This window comes from Balaenoptera ricei, chromosome 10 (genome assembly GCF_028023285.1).
Source record: "Balaenoptera ricei isolate mBalRic1 chromosome 10, mBalRic1.hap2, whole genome shotgun sequence".
NCBI lineage: Eukaryota > Metazoa > Chordata > Mammalia > Artiodactyla > Balaenopteridae > Balaenoptera > Balaenoptera ricei.
The window spans coordinates 46,523,357-46,544,048 of NC_082648.1; the positions used below are offsets into that span (position 1 = coordinate 46,523,357).

General features: G+C 54.9%; 3 protein-coding genes across 5 annotated transcripts; 2 read left to right on the top strand and 1 right to left on the bottom strand.

Annotated features, from left to right (window-relative positions):
• Positions 1–6,057: 6,057 nt before the first annotated feature.
• BLOC1S1 (biogenesis of lysosomal organelles complex 1 subunit 1) lies at positions 6,058–9,829 on the top strand. The gene is made up of 4 exons (XM_059936099.1): positions 6,058–6,294; positions 7,022–7,094; positions 9,213–9,345; positions 9,628–9,829. Exons 1-4 carry the CDS (start codon positions 6,234–6,236, stop codon positions 9,736–9,738), a joined length of 378 nt encoding a protein of 125 aa, XP_059792082.1. The 5' UTR covers positions 6,058–6,233; the 3' UTR covers positions 9,739–9,829.
• Positions 9,830–9,906: 77 nt separating this feature from the next.
• RDH5 (retinol dehydrogenase 5) lies at positions 9,907–14,795 on the top strand. Of its 3 annotated transcripts, XM_059936096.1 has the most exons (7): positions 9,907–10,006; positions 10,823–11,028; positions 11,582–11,928; positions 12,096–12,354; positions 13,651–13,814; positions 14,116–14,372; positions 14,496–14,795. In XM_059936096.1, the coding sequence occupies exons 3-6, from the start codon at positions 11,619–11,621 to the stop codon at positions 14,337–14,339; spliced, it is 957 nt and encodes a 318-aa protein (XP_059792079.1). In that variant the 5' UTR covers positions 9,907–10,006; positions 10,823–11,028; positions 11,582–11,618; the 3' UTR covers positions 14,340–14,372; positions 14,496–14,795. The 3 variants fall into 3 exon arrangements, with proteins under 3 accessions (XP_059792079.1, XP_059792077.1, XP_059792078.1); XM_059936094.1 differs by lacking the exon at positions 9,907–10,006 and having other exon boundaries at positions 10,708–11,028; XM_059936095.1 differs by lacking the exon at positions 9,907–10,006 and having other exon boundaries at positions 10,708–11,028; positions 11,601–11,928.
• Positions 14,796–15,658: 863 nt separating this feature from the next.
• Positions 15,659–18,861, bottom strand: CD63 (CD63 molecule). The gene is made up of 8 exons (XM_059936100.1): positions 18,758–18,861; positions 18,129–18,205; positions 16,997–17,185; positions 16,755–16,829; positions 16,557–16,652; positions 16,313–16,450; positions 15,985–16,068; positions 15,659–15,815 (listed from the first exon to the last, which is right to left on the bottom strand). The coding sequence occupies exons 2-8, from the start codon at positions 18,192–18,194 to the stop codon at positions 15,750–15,752; spliced, it is 714 nt and encodes a 237-aa protein (XP_059792083.1). The 5' UTR covers positions 18,195–18,205; positions 18,758–18,861; the 3' UTR covers positions 15,659–15,749.
• Between the last annotated feature and the right edge of the window lie 1,831 nt (positions 18,862–20,692).

Below are 20,692 nucleotides of genomic sequence, written 5' to 3' on the forward strand. Positions count from 1 at the left end.
GTTCCCTTTGTCTCTCTTACTTCTTCTTCCAGGATTATACTTAAAATTTTTTTAAAAAAATTTTTTTAAATAGGCTCTCACTCTGCTGCCCAGTGGGACAATCCTTGCCCTGTGTAAGTTACGATACATTTGAAAGTTTAGGACTTCCCTCGTGGCGCAGTGGTTAAGAATCCGCCTGCCAGTGCAGGGGACACGGGTTCGAGCCCTGGTCCAGGAAGATCCCACATGCCGCAGAGCAATTGAGCCCGCGCACCGCAACTACTGAGCCTGTGTTCTAGAACCCATTAGCCGCAAGTACTGAGCCCGCGAGCCACAACTACTGAAGCCCGGTTGCCTAGAGCCTGTGCTCCACAACAAGAGAAGCCACCACAATGAGAAGCCTGCACACTGCAGCAAGGAGTAGCCCCTGCTCGCCACAACTAGAGAAAAGCCCATGTGCAGCAATAAAGATCCAATGCAGCCAAAAAATAATAATGAGAAATTTAAAAAAAAAAAAAAAAGAAAGTTTGGGCCTCCATTTTTGCGACACTACACTTGTGGCCAACCCCTCCAGGGGACCAGCACACGTCTAAACAGGTGCTGTCCAGGTAATTCAGCAGGCTGGCCCCGAGATCCTACTTTTATTATCCCCCAGATATGCCCTCTCCATTCCTTTTCTATCTCAGAGCCCAGACAATGGAGAAGAGCTGATAGGAGAATGCAGAGGAGTAAAGTCAGGATAGAGCCCGGACTCCTGACTCTCAGCCCAAACATCCGACCGGGGTCAAAATGCCTTCAGAGCCCCAGCTGCCTCTCTCTCTGCACCTGCAATCCTTGCCTCCCTCCATCTCTACTCCACTGGCTCCTGCTAAATCCGAGGCTGAAATCAGACGCCAAGAATCTGCTTCTGACCTCCTCTGCCCAAATATTTGAGAAGTCACCTCACCCACCACAGGAGGAAGGAGCAGGAAAGAAGAGAAAGAGACAGGCCACCCAAAATTAGCCTGGCTATAAATAGCCGGGAAAGGGAGGGCGGGGAACATGAGAGAGTCCCAGACCAGCCTAGTAAATGTAGATGTGTAGATTTTCCCTAAAGGAGAAATGAATCCAGATTGTTGGAGTGGGGAGCAGTATTTCAGGTTAAGGGGGAATGAAGAAGCCAGAGGAATCCAGAGAATGGAACAAGCTTAATAGTCGAATAAACAACCTGCCAGAGAACTTTTGTATTTGAGTTCAAAGTTCGGGAATTCATTAAACTAAAACCAATGCTGGGAATTCCCTGGTGGTCCAGTGCTTAGAACCCCGCGCTTTTACTGCGGTGGGCCCGGGTTTGATCCCTGGTCGGGAAGCTAAGATCCCACAAGCCCTGCAGCACGGCAAAAAAAAAACAATACCAAAACACCAGTGCTGATACTATGTGTTTCCACTAATATAGCAAAACTGTGGAGATGAAGAACAGATTGGTGATTGCCGGGGGACAGGGATGGGGAGGTGGAGGTGTGAATATAAAAGGATAGCATAGGGCTTCCCTGGTGGCGCAGTGGTTGAGAATCTGCCTGCCAATGCAGGGGACACGAGTTCGAGCCCTGGTCTGGGAAGATCCCACATGCCGCGGAGCAACTAAGCCCGTGTGCCACAACTACTGAGCCTGCGCATCTGGAGCCTGTGCCCCGCAACAAGAGAGGCCCCCACAGTGAAAGGCCCGCGCACCGCGATGAAGAGTGGCCCCCGCTTGCCTCAACTAGAGAAAGCCCTCGCACAGAAACGAAGACCCAACACAACCATAAATAAATAAATAAATAAATTTAAAAAAAAAAAAAAAAAAAAAGAAAATAGTTTTAAACAAAAAAAAAAAAAAAAAAAAAAAAAGGATAGCATAGGGAGTTCCTTCCTGGGGATGAAGAGTTCTGTATCTTGATTTTGGTGGTGGTTATCGAATCTATCCGTGGGATAAGATTGCATAGAACTACGCACACACACAAATGAATGCATGTTAAAAAAAAAAAACTGGGGAAACTTGAATAAGGCTTGTAGGCTAGTTAACAGCATTGTACCTATGTCAGCGTCCTGGTTTTGATATTGTGCTACAGTTATATAAGATGTCGCCTCTGGGGGAAGCTGGGTGAAGGGTACACAGGATTTCACGCACTATTTTTTTGCAGCTTCCTCTGAGTCTACAACTATTTCAAAATAATTTCAAAACCTTTTAAAAATTGATGGATTCCAGACCCAGCAAAGACTTTGGCCCTTGTCTGGCAGCCCCTCCCCGCCTCTAACAGCCCTCTTCCCCTCTGACAGGGATCCCTGTTTTTCACCTCCTCCAGATCACACATTTCCCAGCTGCCATCTCTAGCTTAGGAGCAGACACTTCCAGGACACACACTGCAGGGTTAACTTCTCCCTGTACCTCATCTGGCAGCAGAGCCTTGGAGCATATGTCCCAGGGTCAGCCTCTTCCTCCCCAACATACATGAGGACTTTCTCACCCCACCCACTTCTCCAGCACTGGAATCCTTCTGCTAGCCTCTGAATTCCGGCTGGAACCAAAGTTCGAACTATGGGAGTGGCTGGGAGAGAAAGAATATAAACATGATTGAGGACAGTCAGTGGGGAAATGACTTGACCGCTCTGGTCTTCGAGGATCCCAGGGAAACCCCTTGCGTCTTGGGGAGAAGGACTGGGAGGTCACTTCCCACAGTGAGCCATTTAGACTGTCTTGAGGGCCCCTTTTCTTTGAGCACTGGCTTCAGGCCAACATTTGGAACTTGGCCACACCACCAACGGCCCCCTCTTGAAGCCCAGCCAGATTTCCCAGAATGAGAAGCCTTCTCCACTCACACCATGTCCTCCCTCAGTCCTCACCCAACTCCTAACGACTCAGCAGCATCCGGCCCTAAGGCTTGGCCCGGCCAGTCAGCTTGGAGCTTGCTAATTAAAGCTATCTGAAAGAGACCTCAAAAGAACAGGGAAATGAGTGGACAAAAAGAGTATGGAGTTGCATTCATTTATTCTAAGAGAAAAATAATCTGAGTGAGAAATTGTAAGCAGAGGCGGGCAGAAAGAGATTTCATATTTCAAGTCATTCTCCGGATATTCATGCAGCCAGTGTCCACCTCTACCAAAGGCAGGTGGAGCTGAGTTTCAACCACAGTAGACGCTGAGGTTAGACAGTGAGCAACAAGGGCCCAGAAAAAGAGTAGGTGGAGGATGACCCTGGAGAGATCAGCTGGAGTCCTCAGATACAGGCACCCATGTCCTCTGCCCAGCTCTAGGGCAAAGGAACAGCCAGTGTGTGGGAGAGGAGGGCGGGGCTGATGTCCGCAGAGTCCTGGCAGCCTCTGTACCGTTGTGAAATGCCAGGCAGTTGTACCAACGGGGTGAGGGTAATACAGGATGAGCCTGGCACTCTCCGTGAGTCATCCTAATCTTAACAACACAGACTCATCACTGAAACCCCCAACACCAACCCTCCCTCGTTAGCCCCTGCCCTCTGTTTCACGATCCGCTTGTCACCATTCTCTGGCACCCCTGCCAACCCCTGCCTTTCTCTCCCAGCTTTGCGAGTGAGGCACCAGGCATCTTCCAGTCTGCCTCTATTTTGCTTGCTCACTGCGGTTGGAAGCGAAAGCCAGAGTGGGGGAGGACTGGGCCAGGCTGCCCTGCAATGGAATGCTCTCACTCTTCCCACTTCTATTGATCAGCTCCTCTCTGGAGCGGAGCCTCTTCCCGAACACTCCCCCGCTACCAGGATTCCCTCCAACTGATGCCCCACAAGCATAGAGAGGTATAATGACAAGAGACATGGAGCCGTCCCCAAAAGTGCTTCTGGGCCCCCCCCTCCTGGGTTCTCTCCCATGGTTTCTACAGTATAGTACAGTGGTTACACTCAAGCTCCGGCATCAGATAGCCCAGATCTGTATCCTAGCTAGACCACTTATGAGCTCTAGTACTGCACTGCTCTGTACCGCAGATTCTTCCTCTGCAAACTGGGGATGACAGTTATTATACTTCACATGATTGTTCTAGGAATTAAATGAAACAATACACGAAAGTGTAAAGTGTAAAGTGTAAAGTGATTCACACATGGTAAGCACTCAGGATATGTTGTTAAAGAAGTACACATATAAGCAAAAACACATAAACACAGTATCCAACGCTTTTTATTCAGAGTTTTTATTTTGGCACTTAATGTTCTGCTTTATGCTGCCACTTAACCATTTCACTCACTAATCCTTTGAAACTTGTACACCTCCCGGGATTTAAGATGCTACTCTGCAAAGAGTTGAATGAACTAATAGTAATCTTCAACTCTGACTCAGAAAATTCAAGAATGTTCTATTCTAAATCAATCAGCGGGACTTCCCGGGTGGAGCAGTGGTTAAGAAGCCTGCCAATGCAGGGGACACGGGTTTGAGCCCTGGTCCAGGAAGATCCCACATGCCACGGAGCAACTAGGCCCGTGCGCCACAACTATTGAGCCTGCGCTCTTAGCCCACGAACCACAACTACTAAAGCCCGCACACCTAGATCCCGTGCTCCTCAACAAGAGAAGCCACCGCAATGAGAAGCCCACGTATCGCAACGAAAAGTAGCCCCCGCTCACCGCAACTAGAGAAAGCCCGCGCACAGCAACTCAGACCCAACGCAGCCATAAGTCAATCAATCAATCAATCAGCATCCATTTCTCCTCCCCCTGCAAGTAGATGTAATAAAATCAATTTCCAACTATGTAACTGAATCACAAAGTGAGAGAATGCCAAAGTTGGAAATAGCCTTAGATATGGTTTAGTGCAGTGATTCTCAACCTTGGATGCACATTAGAATCACCTGAACAGGGCTTCCCTGGTGGCACAGTGGTTAAGAATCCACCTGCCAATGCAGGGGACACGGGTTCGAGCCCTGGTCCAGGAAGATCCCACGTGCCACGGAGCAACTAGGCCCGTGCGCCACAACTACTGAGCCTGTGCTCTAGAGCCCGCGAGCCACAACTACTGAAGCCCACGTGCCACAACTACTGAAGCCCACGCGCCTAGAGCCTGTGCTCCACAACAAGAGAAGCCAACACAATGAGAAGCCTGCACACCAGAACGAAGAGTAGCCCCCGCTCACAGCAACTAGAGAAAGCCCGCGAGCAGCAACGAAGACCCAACACAGCCAAAAAAATTAATTCATTCATTCATTTAAAAAAAAAAAAAAAGATCACCTGAACAACTTTTTAAAAAATAATTATACCAGGCCTCCACCCTCAGAGATCTAGTTAATTGGTCTCTGACCAAGGCATAGTTTTTAAAACTTCCCCAGATGATTCTAATGTTTAGCCAGGGCTGAGAACCACTGATTTAATCCGATCTTCTAATTTTACTAAGGAGAAAACCAACACCCAGCGTGGATAAGCAACTTGCCCAAAGTCACCCGGCATGTCAGTGCACAGTGCACCAAGAAAGAATGTTGTAATAGCAAGAATATGTTGCTGACGTTTATAATTTTTTCTTGTTGGGGTTAATCCCAGAAGCATTTCTCTTTAGTTCAGAGAGGTGTTATATAATTTACCTTTTACTTTGGCAGCAGCTTATTCTGCTGGTAAGACTGAAATAAATGGGTTTGCATTCCCTAACCACAAAAGGACAGAGATGGAATTGCACATTCACCACACATAGCCAGCCAAATTAGCAAAGCTCCCTAGGAGGCCGCTGGAAGGGCCTAAAATGTTTCTTCTCGACAATGATCACCCAGAGCTGAGGGACTTTGGCGGGGTGGTGAGAAGAGAGAGAGCTGGCAGAGAGAGGAAAGCATTCCCCCCCTAGAGGGAGGAGCTGAGGATCAACTGAAAACCGACCAGAGCTGCCAGGAGGGAACGGCCAGGGAAGGAAAAGAATTTCAATGAGTCCTGGGAGCCTCTGCTCCCGCAACAACCGAACCGTGATGGACAGCCTGGCAACAACCCTCCTGGGAGCCTGAGATCCAGAGGAGATTAAAAACTGGTTCTGCAATGTGGGTACGAAAGAAAATTTCTTCCCACACTCACCAAAAGTGAGCTCCCAATAAAGACAGGAGCTCACCTGGCCCTACTATCCCCTCCCTTCCCAGCCAAGATCCTCACTACCTACCACCCCAAGTCTCAAAAGGAGGGCGGTTCCGGGCCTCACGTGACACTGCAGCCACGTGACCCCGGGCCCCGCGGGAGCCGAGCAGCTCGTTCCAGTTCCGGGAGCCGGAGGGGGCCGGGCGCGCCCTGCCCCCAGCCCGCCGCGACCATGCTGTCCCGCCTGCTGAAAGAACACCAGGCCAAGCAGAATGAACGCAAGGAGCTGCAGGGTGAGCCAAATATCCAGTCCGCCGTTTTCTCTCCCACCGCGGCCTAGCCTCAGCCCGGAGCCTGGACCTTGAGTAACGGCCCAAATCCAAGGAAGGGCGCAGGCCAGTGGGCACGGGCATGTGGGAGAGGGAATTAGAGGAGCTTTTGGGGGAGTTCCGTTCTCTTGCCAACGGGCCCTGGTCTCTAGCAGCGCTCCCGTCCCCCACGGCAACGCCCCCCACGCTAAGTCTCAGCGGCATCCTAGCCCCGCCCCCTGTCACGGAACGCTGTGCCGATTGGTCCAGGGAGCCGCTCATCCTGGAAATGGGAAGGAACGCTCCTGAAGGGTTGGGGACCCGGCAGAGCTGGGATTCTTGGAGGCCTGAAACCACCGAAATGGGGGTGGGGCCCTTGTTTTCTGAATCCGGGCTGGGAATCCCGGAGTTACCAATCCTAAGGCCAAGACATTGGGAAAAGCGTGCCTGAGAGTCTGGAGTCCTGGGCGCTGCCACAGACTTGTTAGCGTCCCTGGGCGAATCGCTTCCCTTCTCAGGGTACCAGTTTCCTCACCGCTAAAATGAAAGGGCTTGCTTTATGTTTTTCAAGGTCCTTTCAGCTCTGGCACTCTGAGATTAGTTGAAATGTTCCCACAACTAGCAGAATAGTAATGAATGGGTGAGGGAACCTTAAGCACCACCCCTCAGAAAACCAAGTCTCCAGTCTAATCCCTTTTCCCCCTCCACCCAGAGAAGAGGAGGCGAGAGGCTATCACTGCAGCGACCTGCCTGACAGAAGCTTTGGTGGATCACCTCAATGTGGGGTATGAACCTCTTCCCATCAACACCAACCCCGCCCCCCCAAGTTTAGGCACTGGCAAGGTCTAGCCCTCAGACTGCTCTTGAGGGGATGAGATGTCCCGCTCATTCCCCTATCCTCCCCCCACCCAGCTTAACTTTTATGGAGAGAGGCTTGAGCCAGCTCTGACCCCTAACAAGGGCAGGGAGGAACAGCTGCGGTGGTTGGAAAAGCAGCCAGATTTCCCCTTCCCAACAATAACTTCCCTGGTGCTCACAACTTGATGCCATCTGGCCACCTCTCTTCACCCGTCCAAGTCCAGCTGTCACTTCCAGCGGGAGGGAGAGCACCGTCCTTCACCACAACTTCCCAGCCCCTCCTTCTCCACCTCCCACCCTCTGGCAGACCTGGAGAGCAGCTGGCAGGAAAGAGATGACACAACTGGTGAGGGTGAGGGCAGAACCTATGCCAGGAGCCACCTTAGAGCCAGGCTGTCACTTCCCTTCCTTCTGGGTCTCCAGAGACCACCCCTTGCTTTGGTCCTAAGTGAGGATGCCAGTAATGACCAGAGACTTGGGAAGGAGCAAAGAACATTGTCTCTTGACCCTGAGTGACCCAGAAAAGTGGAGAGATGATGATCTGATAGCCAGGCCATCTGTTGGGAGAAAGGAGGCAGTATGATGCCTTCCACCCCAGGGCAAGTCGAATAGCTTGGTTGTGAATTCAGAGACTGAGTCACCCAAGTGAGCCAGGCAGGAACTGTCACCTTCATTGCTCATCACAGGAAGATTAGGGGGAGAGAAGGCTGTGGTTGGGGCCTCTGATCTCCCTTCCCTCCAGGCCTCTCCCTCCACGCATTGTGAATGAGAGAAAGCAAGAGGTCAACAGGGAAAATGAGGATTTCAGGAACTTCCAGGGGAATCTTGAAGCATTGGGAGCACCCTGCTATGACTGTTTCAGCTCCTACCACACCCCGTACCGTGACCCAAATGTCTCCCAGAGAGAAGGGACAGGGTCTGTGCCTTCCCTCCCTCCCACATTGGCGCCTCCTGGGCTCTGCTCTGTGGTTGGCCCAGGCTTCTCCTGCTTCTCTTCCTTTGCTAGGGGCCACCCCACTTTCAGCTTAAAGGGCAGCTAAGCCAAAGCCAGATTAGAAAGGGTTTTGTGTTGCTGCCCACGGCTCCTCTCATTCCCCGGAAAGGAAAACAAAGGCTCAGTCTATCTCAGCCCCTGTCAGGTGTCCTTCCCACTCTCTGGACACCCCCTGCCCGTCCCCTTGTCCCCTCCAGTCCCCACAGATTCCAGTGGGTGGGGGCAGCGGATGTGGAGTCTCTCAGCTGACCCAGAGCTCTGGGGTGGGGAATGAAAGATTTATCAGCCAACAAGGGGGAACAGTTATTGCACAGTTATTGCGGGGGCGGGGGTGTGAGCGCGGGGCGGGGGGTGGGGATAGCAGCCTTGGGGCAGTAATGTAACTGCAGGCAACCGTGATCGAGGAGAAAAGAAAACCTGTTGCCTAGAGCAGAAGGGAGAGAGAGAGAGAGTGTGTGTGTGTGTGTGTGTTCGTTCATCTGTGTGGGCGAGAGGAGAAGGACCGGGAGAGAGACAGAGCCAAGAAGCAGCCCTTGGGATATCTTCCCTTGACCCTGAGTTCCTGGGGAGGGGGTTGCTCTCCCATCCCACCCCAGATTCAGGGAGGAGCCCAATTTCCCTTCCCAACTTCTCGCACAGATCCCTGGCCTTCCAACCATTGCCAGATGTGTCCCTGTCGCTGGATTTCCCAAGCTTCCCCACGCCCCCTTTTCCCTCCCAGCTTCTTCCTCAGTGATACCCCCCAGCCCCACCAGGTTAACCCTCCCTTTTCTCACCCAGCTTCAAGAACTCCTCTGGGAGTAGGAAGTGGTATGTTTCTGGTCAGCTCCCAGCTAGGCTCTCCTGGGAATCCTGGGAGTGGAAGGAAGGGACCGGGTTCATTTGCATGTACTTTGTAGTCATTTGCCTCACATCCAGGAATGGCCAAAATCACACGGTTTTCTCCAGCCTGACTCCTGACTGGCCTCCCACTCTGGCAGTGGGGTATCAGTTCTGGAGACCACTCCCCACCTGCTGGGTGAGTTGACCTCCTTCCTCCTCCAACCTCTAGCGTGGCCCAGGCCTACATGAACCAGAGAAAGCTGGACCATGAGGTGAAGACCCTACAGGTCCAGGCTGCCCAGTTTGCCAAGCAGACAGGCCAGTGGATTGGGATGGTGGAGAACTTCAACCAGGCACTCAAGGTAGGCCACGCTCCCTATGTCTCCAGCCACATCCTGCGCCCCCATCGGCTGCCTCCAGCGGGGTCACCTCAGGCCTGGGGTTGAGGAGGAAGTGGGGATCGTCCCAGAAACCCCAGAAATCTATGGCCCCAGTGTCACAGAAGCTAGAGAAGTAAAAGCAGCTGGTGGGTCCACACAAAGCCGTTTCTAGGGGATGGAATGAAAGTGCCCCCATCCATCCCCTAGAGCCACACCCCGCCCACCCTGACTCCCGGGCTCCCGCACCCCACCACCACCTTGCAGGAGATCGGGGATGTGGAGAACTGGGCTCGGAGCATCGAGCTGGACATGCGCACCATTGCCACCGCGCTGGAGTACGTCTACAAAGGGCAGCTGCAGTCGGCCCCCTCCTAGCCCCACTGCCCTCCCCTCCCCCACTCCTCCTACCTCCCCCCAGGCGGGCAGGAAGGAGGGGGACAGGCTATGAATAAAACACAAGCCTCCATGTCTCTGTGTTTGTCTCAAGGAGCTACTAGCTCAGTGTGGGGGGTAGGAATGGAAGGTTCGAAGGCTCTTCCCCTGAGCGATGGTACCTTTTGGGTAGAGGCTGGAACTAGCTTCCTCTTACAAGCTCAACTCTCTTCTCCTCCTAGGACCTGGTACCTGACGCAGGTACTGTTGGGTAAGCAGAGGGTGGGAGTTTCCCACCCCTCCCCAGAGAAGAGCAGGGGGCCCTGTCCCAAGCTTCCTAACCCAGGACTTCCATTTCCCGCAGAGGAGAAACAAGACAGGGAGCAGGCCTGGTCCAGCTCTGGCTCTCTGCCTCTCCACGTGCTCACGGCCTCTCCCAGCCTGGTGCTAAGCAGTGTCATGAGTCTGGACCAGTTGGGAGATTAATTCTTGGGCATGGGAGCACTTCAGGGCAGGGAAGGGGGAGGAATGACAGGTCCAAGGTCACCAACAGAGAGGGGCAGCTGCCATCCTTGACAGATCCCTCCTCTTAAGAATCTGTGACAGGACTTCCCTTGTGGCGCAGTGGTTAAGAATCCGCCTGCCAATGCAGGGGACACGGGTTCGAGCCCTGGTCCGGGTAGATCCCACATGCTGCGGAGCAGCTAAGCCCGTGTGCCACAACTACTGAGCCTGCGCTCTAGAGCCCGCGAGCTGCAACTACTGAAGCCCGGGCACCTAGAGCCCGTGCTCCACAACAAGAGAAGCCACCACAATGAGAAGCCCGCGCACCGCAACGAAGAGTAGCCCCCGCTCGCTGCAACTAGAGAAAGCCCGCGCACAGCAACGAAGACCCGACGCAGCCAAAAACTAAATTAAAAAAAAAAAAAAAAAAAAAGACTAAGCCTTGTGGAATTCAAAAATTTAGGAAAAAAAAAAAAAAAAAAGAATCTGTGACAGAGGTGGTCAGGAAGCCCCACTGGAAAAGAGAGCCAAGCAGGGCACTGGGCACTTCTGGCCTGTACCAAGCCCTGGCTTCAACCCACAGGCCTCAGCTTCCCTGGCTCCTCCTCCTCCTCCTCCACCCCGCCCCACACGCACTTAATACGTCTGGCACCCAGTCCACCTGCCTCGGACTTTGGCCTCAGTGGTAGCTAGTGTGGGAGCCTGGGAAGCCCTGGAGCAAAGTTTCTCAAGCAAAGCAAAAGAAGAAACTTCAGGTGTTGTAGTGCCTGCTAGCTTTCCCCTGAGAAGGTAAGCAGGGTACTGGGAGCTCGGGGGCTATGAGAAGACAGTCAAGATATTCATGTATTGATAACTCAAAGCCTAAAGCTTTATCATGTGCCGCCTCGCACTTTATCCCCTTTGATCCCCCGCAGGTCCCAGGTGGGCATGCTGGGTGTTAGCCCCACTTGGTAGATGAGAAAACAGGTTCAGAGACACAGTGAGGTGCTCAGCCTCACACGGTAAGCTTGGAGCCAGCAGGACTAAAATGCAGGGGCTCCGTATGTGTCTCCAAAAACAAGGCCCAGCTGGTTTAGCAGGAGGTAAGAGGTGATAAACAAGATCCCTCTGCTCCTGTGTGGCGGGTCTGCACACAGGACCCAGCTCATCTGGTTTTAGTTGTTACCCACAGATACAGGGTCTGCCCAGATCTTCGCTTTACTTAGATGAACTGTAGTTTGCCAGTTATCTACCAAGCAGATAATTTCTTAGTCTGCTCAAACCAGAGACTTCCAGCTAGGGGGAAGGTATGAGGGGCGAGGGCTGGTGGGCCAGAGTAAGCTAGACAAGTCTCCCTGCCCAGCCTCGGCTGCCACCTGCAGGTCACGTGGGGTCCGGCCATGTGGCTGCCTCTGCTTCTGGGAGTCTCGCTCTGGGCAGCACTGTGGTTGCTCAGGGACCGGCAGAGCCTGCCCGCCAGCGATGCTTTCGTCTTTGTCACCGGCTGTGACTCGGGCTTTGGGCGGCTTCTGGCACTGAGGCTGGACCAGAGAGGCTTCCGAGTCCTGGCCAGCTGCCTGACCCCCTCAGGGGCAGAGGACCTCGAGCGGGTGGCCTCCTCCCGACTCCACACCACCCTGCTGGATGTCACAGATCCCCAGAGCGTCCGGCAGGCAGCCAAGTGGGTGGAAACACACGTCGGGGAAGCAGGTGAGTATGGCAGGGGGCCACCGGGAACGGGGCGTAAGGTGTGCACTCGCAGGGGCTGTGGGAAGCTAGAGGGGCTGCGGGGGAGGAGCAGGGCTCAGATCCTCCCGGAAAGGAGAGGGGCCATTGGAATGCCTCACCTACCCCGTGCCTGTCTCACCTCCCCACAGGGCTTTTTGGTCTGGTGAATAATGCTGGCACGGCTGGCATCATCGGGCCCACACCTTGGCAGACACAGGAGGATTTCCAGCGGGTGCTGAATGTGAACACACTGGGTCCCATCGGGGTCACCCTCGCCCTGCTGCCCCTGCTGCGGCAGGCCCAGGGCCGGGTGATCAACATCACCAGTGTCCTGGGCCGCCTGGCAGCCAGTGGAGGGGGCTACTGTGTCTCCAAGTTTGGCCTGGAGGCGTTCTCTGACAGCCTGAGGTGAGGGGTGCCGGGCCCTGGTCCCAGTCCAGCGGGAGCCCACTCAACAAGCAAATTAGCATCTGCCCTGCAGAGCTGATGAAAACAGCGCGTGGTGCAAACTTAGAGACAGTTTAGGGCTCGAGTTTGTGGGTTCAAATCCCAGCTTTCTCTCATGTGAGCTTGGTGACCTCAGGCAGTTACTTCTCTTTTCCCCAGTTTGTTCCTCCTCTGTTAAATCAGGATGAGAAGGCCTGCCTCATGGGTGAGTAAAGTGAGGTACATGTGAGGCCCCAACAGAGCCTGGCACATAGAAAATGCCCCCAAAAGCCCGTTCTCATCTTATTAATGTTATTATTACTAATAACAACTATTACTTACCACGAGCTAGTACCTCTACTGAACACTTTCTCATTCAGTTCTCCCAAAAATCCTGTAAGGGTAGGTGTTAACACCCTTAGGTAACATAAGTTACCCAAGACCACATGATAGTTAGTGGGAGCGCTGGCACGTATTCCCCGGGTCTGCTTGCCTACAGACCCTGGTCATTACATTCTCCTGCCCCTCATCTTTAGACAATAATGTTCGAAGTCCCACGAGAGCACAAGGGAGACTTAAGGATGACACAGGAACAGAGTTCGATTCCCCCAAGCTGGGCCCACCTCCTGAAGGAAGTCTTCCTCTGTCACCATCACTCAGCAGATAACATCAATATCTACTTTTGTCCCTATGCCTCAGTCTTTTAATTTTCCAATCAGCATCATGGAACACATACTCTATACTTGGACTTCTGCAATCTGTGCCGAGTACTCCCGCCTTCCCCCAGCAAATACCAGTCTACACCCTCCATATCCAGCACTTGGGGCTCAACCCTGTGTTTTGGGATCTAGGGAATGTGTTCTTCCAGTTCAGGAGTCGGCAGATTGTGGTTCTCAGGCCAGATCTCGCCAGCTGCCTACAAGCTAATAATGGCTTTTACATTTTTAAATGGTGACACTGTAAATGGTTATATAAGTAGCTACATAATATCATTAATTTTAGATCTGCAATGCGAAAAATATTTACTGTCTGGCCCTTTAAGAAGTTTGCAGGTCCCTGCTCTAGATGCTAGAAGAGAATACAAAGGAAAACAAACCTCAAAAATACCTCCTTCCCTCTGCCCCACTTGCCCCTCATCCCAGGGCAGCGGGGATATCCCTTCCTGTCATGACCACTGACCCTGTGATGCTTTCCCATCTTAGCCTCCCTACCCATGTCCCTGAAGTCCTCTCCCTATAAAGACAAGAACCCAGAAACCTCCCGCTGCCCCCACTCCAGGCGGGACGTGGCTCCTTTTGGGGTACGAGTCTCTATCGTGGAGCCTGGCTTCTTCAGAACCCCTGTGACAAACCTGGAAAGTCTGGAGGACAACCTGCAGGCCTGCTGGGCACGGCTGCCTCCAGCCACACAGGCCCTCTATGGGGAGACCTTCCTCACCAAGTGTGAGTGATGATGGGCCCACGCAGGGGCGTATGAAGGGAAATGAGAGTGCCACAAAGGCCAGGCCTGCACCAGCCTGCTGGGAGGAGGTGGGTAGGGCAGTCAGGGAAGGGGTGAGGGTGAATGGGATGCCATAGGAGAACACCCAGGCCATGTGCAACCTGCCCACTCCCCAAACTGGGGAGGGGACTGAGGACCCCTCTCACCTCTACTGGGCAGCAAGCCCCAGGACCCAGGAGATAGGGCCTGAGGTAGGCTGGAACGGGACAGGGACACTGATTACAACCGTCCGCTGGGCTGCAGATCTGAGAGTGCAGCAGCGCATCATGAACCTGATCTGTGACCCGGACCTGACCAAGGTGAGCAGGTGCCTGGAGCATGCCCTGACTGCCCGTCACCCCAGAACCCGCTACAGCCCAGGCTGGGACGCCAAGCTGCTCTGGCTGCCAGCCTCCTACCTGCCAGCCAGCCTGGTGGATGCTGTGCTCACCTGGGTCCTTCCCAAGCCTGCTCAGGCGGTCTACTGAACCCAGCTCTCCAGCAAGAGGTTGTTGTTCAAGGCAAGGACTTTGATTTATTTCTGTCCCCCACCCTGCACTGCCTGGTACAAAACAGGCACTCAATAAATGTGTACTGGGGCTTCCCTGGTGGCACAGCGGTAAAGAATCCGTCTGCCAATGCAGGGGACACGGGTTAGAGCCCTGGTCCGGGAAGATCCCACATGCCACGGAGCAACTAAGCCCATGCACCACAACTACTGAGCCTGCGCTCTAGAGCCCGCGAGCCACAACTACTGAGCCCACGTGCCACAACTACTGAAGCCCGGGCACCTAGAGCACATGCTCTGCAACACTAGAAGCCATGACAATGAGAAGCCCGCACACCGCAATGAAGAATAGCCCCCGCTCGCCACAACTAGAGAAAGCCCGCACGCAGCAACAAAGACCCAACAGAGCCAAAAATAAAAAATTAATTAATTAAAATGTGTATTGTTCAAAACAAAACAAAACGCACTGTAGGTGGGCAAAAATGAAGGTGCCCAGTGGAAGACCCCATGTAACTCCTAACTAACCTAGGCTGACATCCTCCAGGGTCTCTGGCCCATTTAGTACCTGCAAAACAACCAGCACCCACTGGGGGGCGCAAGGGGATTGTCTTGCATCTGTAAGGCATCTTTGAAGCTGCACCTGGAGGGGTGGCCACTAGAGGGCACTGTTGGATGTTTCCTTTCTACCTGGAGTAAGGTTGAAATTCAGTGTTTGGAGTGGGAATGGGGGCATGGGGAGGTGATGAAGAGGGGTCAAGGCCAAGCTGGGTGGTTTTCATGGGAAAAAAGCCAATACCCTCTTAAATTCTTCTGTTATCTAACATAAGTCAAGAAGGATAGACACTGGCCACACAGGTATAAAAGCAACTTGTCACCATCCTGAAAGGAGCCAGGCCCCCTTGAGGGTCAGTGTGGCAAGGAGTTGCTGGGCCCTCAGAGGTGGGCAGAAGGCCAGAAAGAAGATGTCGACAGTGGACGTGGGCTGGTCTCTCCCAGGTAGGACCTTTGTAGAGAATCCCTTTGACGTGGGAAATGGCTTCACAAACCCTTCAGCACTGAGCCTGGTAGCACGAGACTAGGAGACAGGGAGGGCAGTGGGCCTCAGCCTCCTCAGGATCCCCACTTCCACTGCCAGCCCAACGAACGCCTTCAGCACAATCCTCCTTTCCCCCAGACGCCCCAAAATAGGCTTGCCTTTCCAGAGGTGCAAACAGAACAAGGTCCCAGAGGAGAGGAACATGGATGAGGAGGGGGAAGGGATAAAGTATCACTCTTTAAGACAAACTGAGACTCTCTCTCTTTTCGGTCTGAAAAAATAATCCGTTTAATTGAAAAACCTGGAGTATACTACCCACTCCCCTGGATGAGGGGGCTGAAGAGACTAGACCCCCTACATCACCTCATAGCCACTTCGGATGCTCTTCACAAGGCAGCAGGCAAAGATGATACCCAGGACCTAGAAAGAAAGACAGAGATGGGGGTGAAGAGGAGTCAGGAAGGCAAGGTACCCAGGACCCACCCAAGAGACCCCAAACACAACCAGGGCTCCCCTCCCCAGGCCAGCACCTCCTGCTCAGCACCCTCCCACTGCCCCTAGATCCCAGATGCTCAAGGGCATCTCTCACCTCCACAAAGGCAATGCCCAGGGCTGCTGCAGCCACCACCACCATTTTGTTCCTCAGCCAGCCCCCGATCTTCTCCACACAGCCCTGAAGGGTGGCAGGCACACAAGACACCATCAGAAACTTCCCACCCACCTTCCTTGGACCCCCTGTCTCTCCCCCACCCTCTGTACCTTTCACCCCACCCCTAGCATTCCCAAATTCCCTCCCCATCCCTGACGCCCAACTTCCCAGAGCCCCAACCCTCTCCACCTCCACCCCGGGTCCCTCTTTCCTCCTGAAACATTTCCCAGCTTCCCCAAGTCCCCTACTATCTCAGCCCCCTCCCTACCTCAGTATGGATATCCTCCACGTTGAAATTAATCCCACAGCCCTGAGTGACATTGACACAGCAGGAGTCAGGGACTCGCTTGGTCACGATCAGGATCTTCTCCCAGTCTGTGTAGTTAGCCGCCCCGCAGCACTTAAACTGCGGAAAGATATGGGGGGAAAGGCTGTTAGGTGAACCTCCATCTTCAACATGGAGATGAGAATCTCCCTCCCCCATTACCCCTGCTCCCAGCAACCCCACTCACGTCTTCCTGCATCCTGTCCAGGATCAATGCTGTGTGGTTGTTTTTGGGATAATTCTGCATCTGCTGCCGGAAATCCTTATTAAATTCTGATATCACCTGGGAGTAGGGAGGAGCACTGTTGAGGCCAGAATTCAGGGCACCTGGGTCCCAGAGTATCCAGACCTCTGAGGCAAGGCCCTCCCCTTACTCCCTGCTTACCTTGTCTCTAAACACATAGCCAGCAATGGCTGCAGCCACCTCCACCAGCATGATAAGGGACAGGAAGATGGCAAACTGCAGATGCAAAGGACGGGAGTCACGTTTGGAGTCTGGGTGAGAGGGGCCTGCTGGTCTCGGGAACATTCACCAAGGTTTCCCTCACCCACCCACCCTGACAAGCCCCCTCCAGAGAAATGCCCTTCCGCAGTCCCAGGCACCCAGGCTGGCCCGCACCCACTCACCGTGATCATAAGACAGTAGTTCTCCTTGCAGGCTCCACAGCAGCCCACGAAGGCCACCAGGAAGAGGAAGGCACCCACTGCGATGATGACCACGGGCAACAGGGAGCCAGGGGTGGCCCCCGGGGTGATGGTCTGATTCAGGACGAGCTGGGCCCCTATGCCCACGGCGATCAGCCCCACTGCAAAGGCCTGGGAGGAGGGCAGGTCAGGATTCAGAAGACCCACAACCCATCAGCCCTCCACGGTGGAGGGTGGCGGGTGCACCCAGGACACAGGCGGAACCGCGCGCCAGAGAGACCGATTCTCACAGCTCCAGGAAACTTTTGACTACGGGGGACAAGGAGGACGCGTCCTTGCCCCACAGTGAGGGCTGGGAAATTGTTCAAGGCTCTCTGGGAGAAGGCAGTCAGGAGGAACCACGCCTTCCTTCAAGCAGCTCCTCACCAAAAGCAAAAAGAGAAGTTCCCAGAAAGCCTTGACCCCAAGGCACATAATCCTAACAAAGAGTAGTGCTTCCTTTGAGCCTCTTCCTATGGGCCTCTAGGGCTCCCAGAACTGCTCTCTCACTATCCTCCAATGCCCACCACATCCTCATCAGCCGTGACTAGGGTTCCTCAGGCCAACTAGGCCAGGGAGGAGAAGGGAGGAGGAAAAGGGGGTAAAAGTAGCCTGCCCCCTCCTGGACAAACAGTAGCCTCTCCAGCCAGGAGCCCAGGACAGGAGCAATTGAGGTGGGCAGAGCCCTTACCCACCCCAAGCAGCGGGGAGGGGTGATGAGGGAATGGCGAGAAATGAGGGAGTGGAGGGGGTGAGAGGAGGGTGGCGATAGCATCAGGCGGTTGGCTGGTTGCCCCACTGCCCCATATCACAAGAGATTGGGTCACCAGACAGGAAGGGCCCGGAGGGGTTACGGGGAGGGTGGCCGGCCACTGTCAGTCCAAACCAGCCTCAGAGGTTCCTAAAAGCTGGAGGAGGAGAGGACGGCCGCGCTGGCCTCGGTCGTTCCCCGTGCTTTCCTTCCACATCTGGTCCCCAGCTGCCTTCATTCCTGGCCCCTCAGCCCTCACCACTCCGGAGCCAGATCTCCCCGCACCCTGCCAGCGCGCCCTCACCGTCCCCGCTCCCCACTCACGCAAAAGGCCAACAGAAGAACGTAGAGCAAGAACTTGACACATTTCATTCCTCCTTCCACCGCCATGGCTGCCTGGCCTGGGGCAGAGGGGACGGCAGGGGGATCAGAACCGGTCGAGGGGGGATCTCGGCTTCCGAGCTCCCTGCCGGCCCTCGAAACCTTCCCTGCGGGGCCCCCATTCCCGGCCCCTCCCACCCGGAAACCCGCGGTCAGATCCACGTCTCCCAGCCCCCTCTTCTCCCCGCAGGAGAGGGGCGGGGGCGCCCGCCGCCCAGCCCGGACCCCGCCCCGCCGCCTCCGAGGCCTGGGACCCAACCCAGGGCGCCGGCAGGGGCCGGGGCCGGACGCCCAACCTCGGCCCTCCAGCCCCCAGGCGTTAAACAACCCCTCCCCACCCAACTAGTCACGAAAAACAGTCCTCAGCCCCAGCCCGACCCCCAGGCCCTTTCCCCTGGGTTCTAACCACCGCCAAACAGAAGCGCGGCCGGCGCCCCCCCGCCCCGGGCCTCCGGAACTTTGCAAAGTTGCAAGGGCCTCGGGAGCGGCGGGGAGCGCGGCGGCTCTTCGGAGGCCCGGGGCAAGCCCCTCCCCACCCCACGCGGAAACCGGCGCGAGCCCCGCGGCCTCACCTTGGCTCCCCGAAGCTGTGCGCTGCTCTCTCGCCGCGGTTCAGGGGCTCTCTAGCTGCGCCCCCCGGCTCTGGCCCCGCCCGGCGCACGGCCCCGCCCCGGCTCCAGCCACAGCCCCCTCCCCCGCCGAGTGGCCCCAGCCTCCCTCATGTGACGCGGGAACAGCTGCGGCCTGAGTCACCCAGCCCGCGTGGGGAAGGCCGAGCCCCCAGCCCGGTCGAGGCCACGTGGCCCCTACCCGTAAGACAGCGCCCACCCCCGCAAAGAGAGAACGCCCAGGGCAGGACCTCGGGGTGCCTGGCGCCCTTCTGGCGCCGCCAGAAGGGTGCTACCTCGGGGTAGGAGAGCGGGACCCGGCGCCGCCAGGTTCTCTCTGGCTCAGGGAAGCGGAGGAGACGTGTGAGAGCCAAAGGAGGGATGAGCGGCCCGAAGTTACTCTCTGAGCGCCCGGCCGGGCGGCAGAGCTGAGTCGAGGTGACAAGATGGTCTTCAAGAGGCCTGCATCCTCCACCCAGAGCCCACTCCCTTCCTCTCGCTCCAACTCCGTTCCACCCCTTCCCCGAGTCAGCAGAGGGCGCTGCTGGCTCTCTGGAATCGGGTAGGGGCAGAATAAACTTTCAGAAAGTCCCCAGCCTCACACCCTGGGAGTCCCCCAGCGTCCTAGAGTGGGTGTTCCTGTCCCTCTCTCTTAGTCCCTTCTCCATTTTCTAGGGCTCCTGAGTAGTGAGCCGAGAAGTGGAGGAAGCCCTTCCCAGCACCATTCCACCCAATCATGGCACGTCAGAGTCAGGTCCCTCCCTCTGGGAGAGGATTGCTGAGGTCAGCTCCCACCCCTCCTGGATCAGCCTGTTAACGGTGGAGGCGTGGGGAGGACACTAAGGCGGGCATGGCATATATCCCCTGGATTTCCCCATCCCATCCTAGCGGACAGCCGAGAGGGCAAGGCCAGGAGAGGACTGGAAGGTGAGGGGGTGGTCTCAAGCTGCCTCCCTCCCTGTGGGCCATGGTGGTCCCAGAAGGAGCTGTGTGAACAAGCAAAGGACAGAACCAACCACCACACCCCTGCCCCCCTGGCCTGGACCCCACCCCTTACGTTCTTCTGGTGTTTCCTGAGCCTTCGGTACGTGTACACAAGGAAGGAAACTGTAAGAGCAGAAGGAAGGAGATCTGGGTTGGGCTGAGAACCAGTTTCCAGGATCACAATCTTCCAGCAAGACACACCAAGCCCCTTCTGGACTTTGCTTCCCAGTTATCACGGCAGGCAGGCTGTGGAGGAGGAGCAAAGATGCTGAAGAAAGGAGTATTCATCTGTTTCTGCCAGGCACGTGCCGGGCGCAGGGCCAGCGAGGTGAGGCAATTGGTGGCCCTGTCCTCTGCCAGCAGGCAGAACCGAGCCCACACTGTGAACAGAGGCAGAAACCCCTGGTGGCAGCTGGATGAGCTCAGAGGGAAGGACAGGTGGTGCCTCTGCCCCAGAGAAGAAAGAAAAAGAACGGATTTCACAGAGGTGGGTGGTGCGCTCCCAGGTGACCTTAGACAATAAAAGGGTAGTCGCTCCGTTCCAGGGACAAGGAAAGGGCCAAGTGTAAAAAAGGAGTAGTTTTCAAAGTCCATGGGGACTTCGGTGGTCCAGTGGTTAAGACTCCGAGCTCCCAATGCAGGGGACCCGGGTTCGATCCCTGATCAGGGAATTAGATCCCACATGCATGGCGCAACTAAGACCCGGCGCAGACAAATAAATAAATAAATATTAAAAAAAAAAAGTCCATGACACATTGGGGTTGGCCAGCTCACAGGGCTGAGGAAGGATGTGGTGACAGATGGAAGTGGGGGAAGGTGGTCTGAAGTCAAGATGGAGAAACTTTAGCTACCTAACCACCAAGTATAATGCTTGGTCTTTGACTGAATCTTTGCCTGAACAAACTGACTGTGAAA

Excerpts from the sequence above, each read along its gene's own strand:
- BLOC1S1 (XM_059936099.1), top strand. The coding sequence starts at position 6,234 with ATGCTGTCCCGCCTGCTGAAAGAACACCAGGCCAAGCAGAATGAACGC. Across the intron at positions 6,295-7,021 it reads TGAACGCAAGGAGCTGCAGG|AGAAGAGGAGGCGAGAGGCT; the intron begins GTGAGCCAAATA and ends CCCTCCACCCAG. Across the intron at positions 7,095-9,212 it reads GTGGATCACCTCAATGTGGG|CGTGGCCCAGGCCTACATGA; the intron begins GTATGAACCTCT and ends TCCAACCTCTAG.
- RDH5 (XM_059936096.1), top strand. The coding sequence starts at position 11,619 with ATGTGGCTGCCTCTGCTTCTGGGAGTCTCGCTCTGGGCAGCACTGTGG. Across the intron at positions 11,929-12,095 it reads AACACACGTCGGGGAAGCAG|GGCTTTTTGGTCTGGTGAAT; the intron begins GTGAGTATGGCA and ends ACCTCCCCACAG. Across the intron at positions 12,355-13,650 it reads GCGTTCTCTGACAGCCTGAG|GCGGGACGTGGCTCCTTTTG; the intron begins GTGAGGGGTGCC and ends CCCCCACTCCAG.
- CD63 (XM_059936100.1), bottom strand. The coding sequence starts at position 18,194 with ATGGCGGTGGAAGGAGGAATGAAATGTGTCAAGTTCTTGCTCTACGTT. Across the intron at positions 17,186-18,128 it reads TTCTTCTGTTGGCCTTTTGC|GCCTTTGCAGTGGGGCTGAT; the intron begins GTGAGTGGGGAG and ends CCCTCCTCCCAG. Across the intron at positions 16,830-16,996 it reads ACTACTGTCTTATGATCACG|TTTGCCATCTTCCTGTCCCT; the intron begins GTGAGTGGGTGC and ends TTGCATCTGCAG.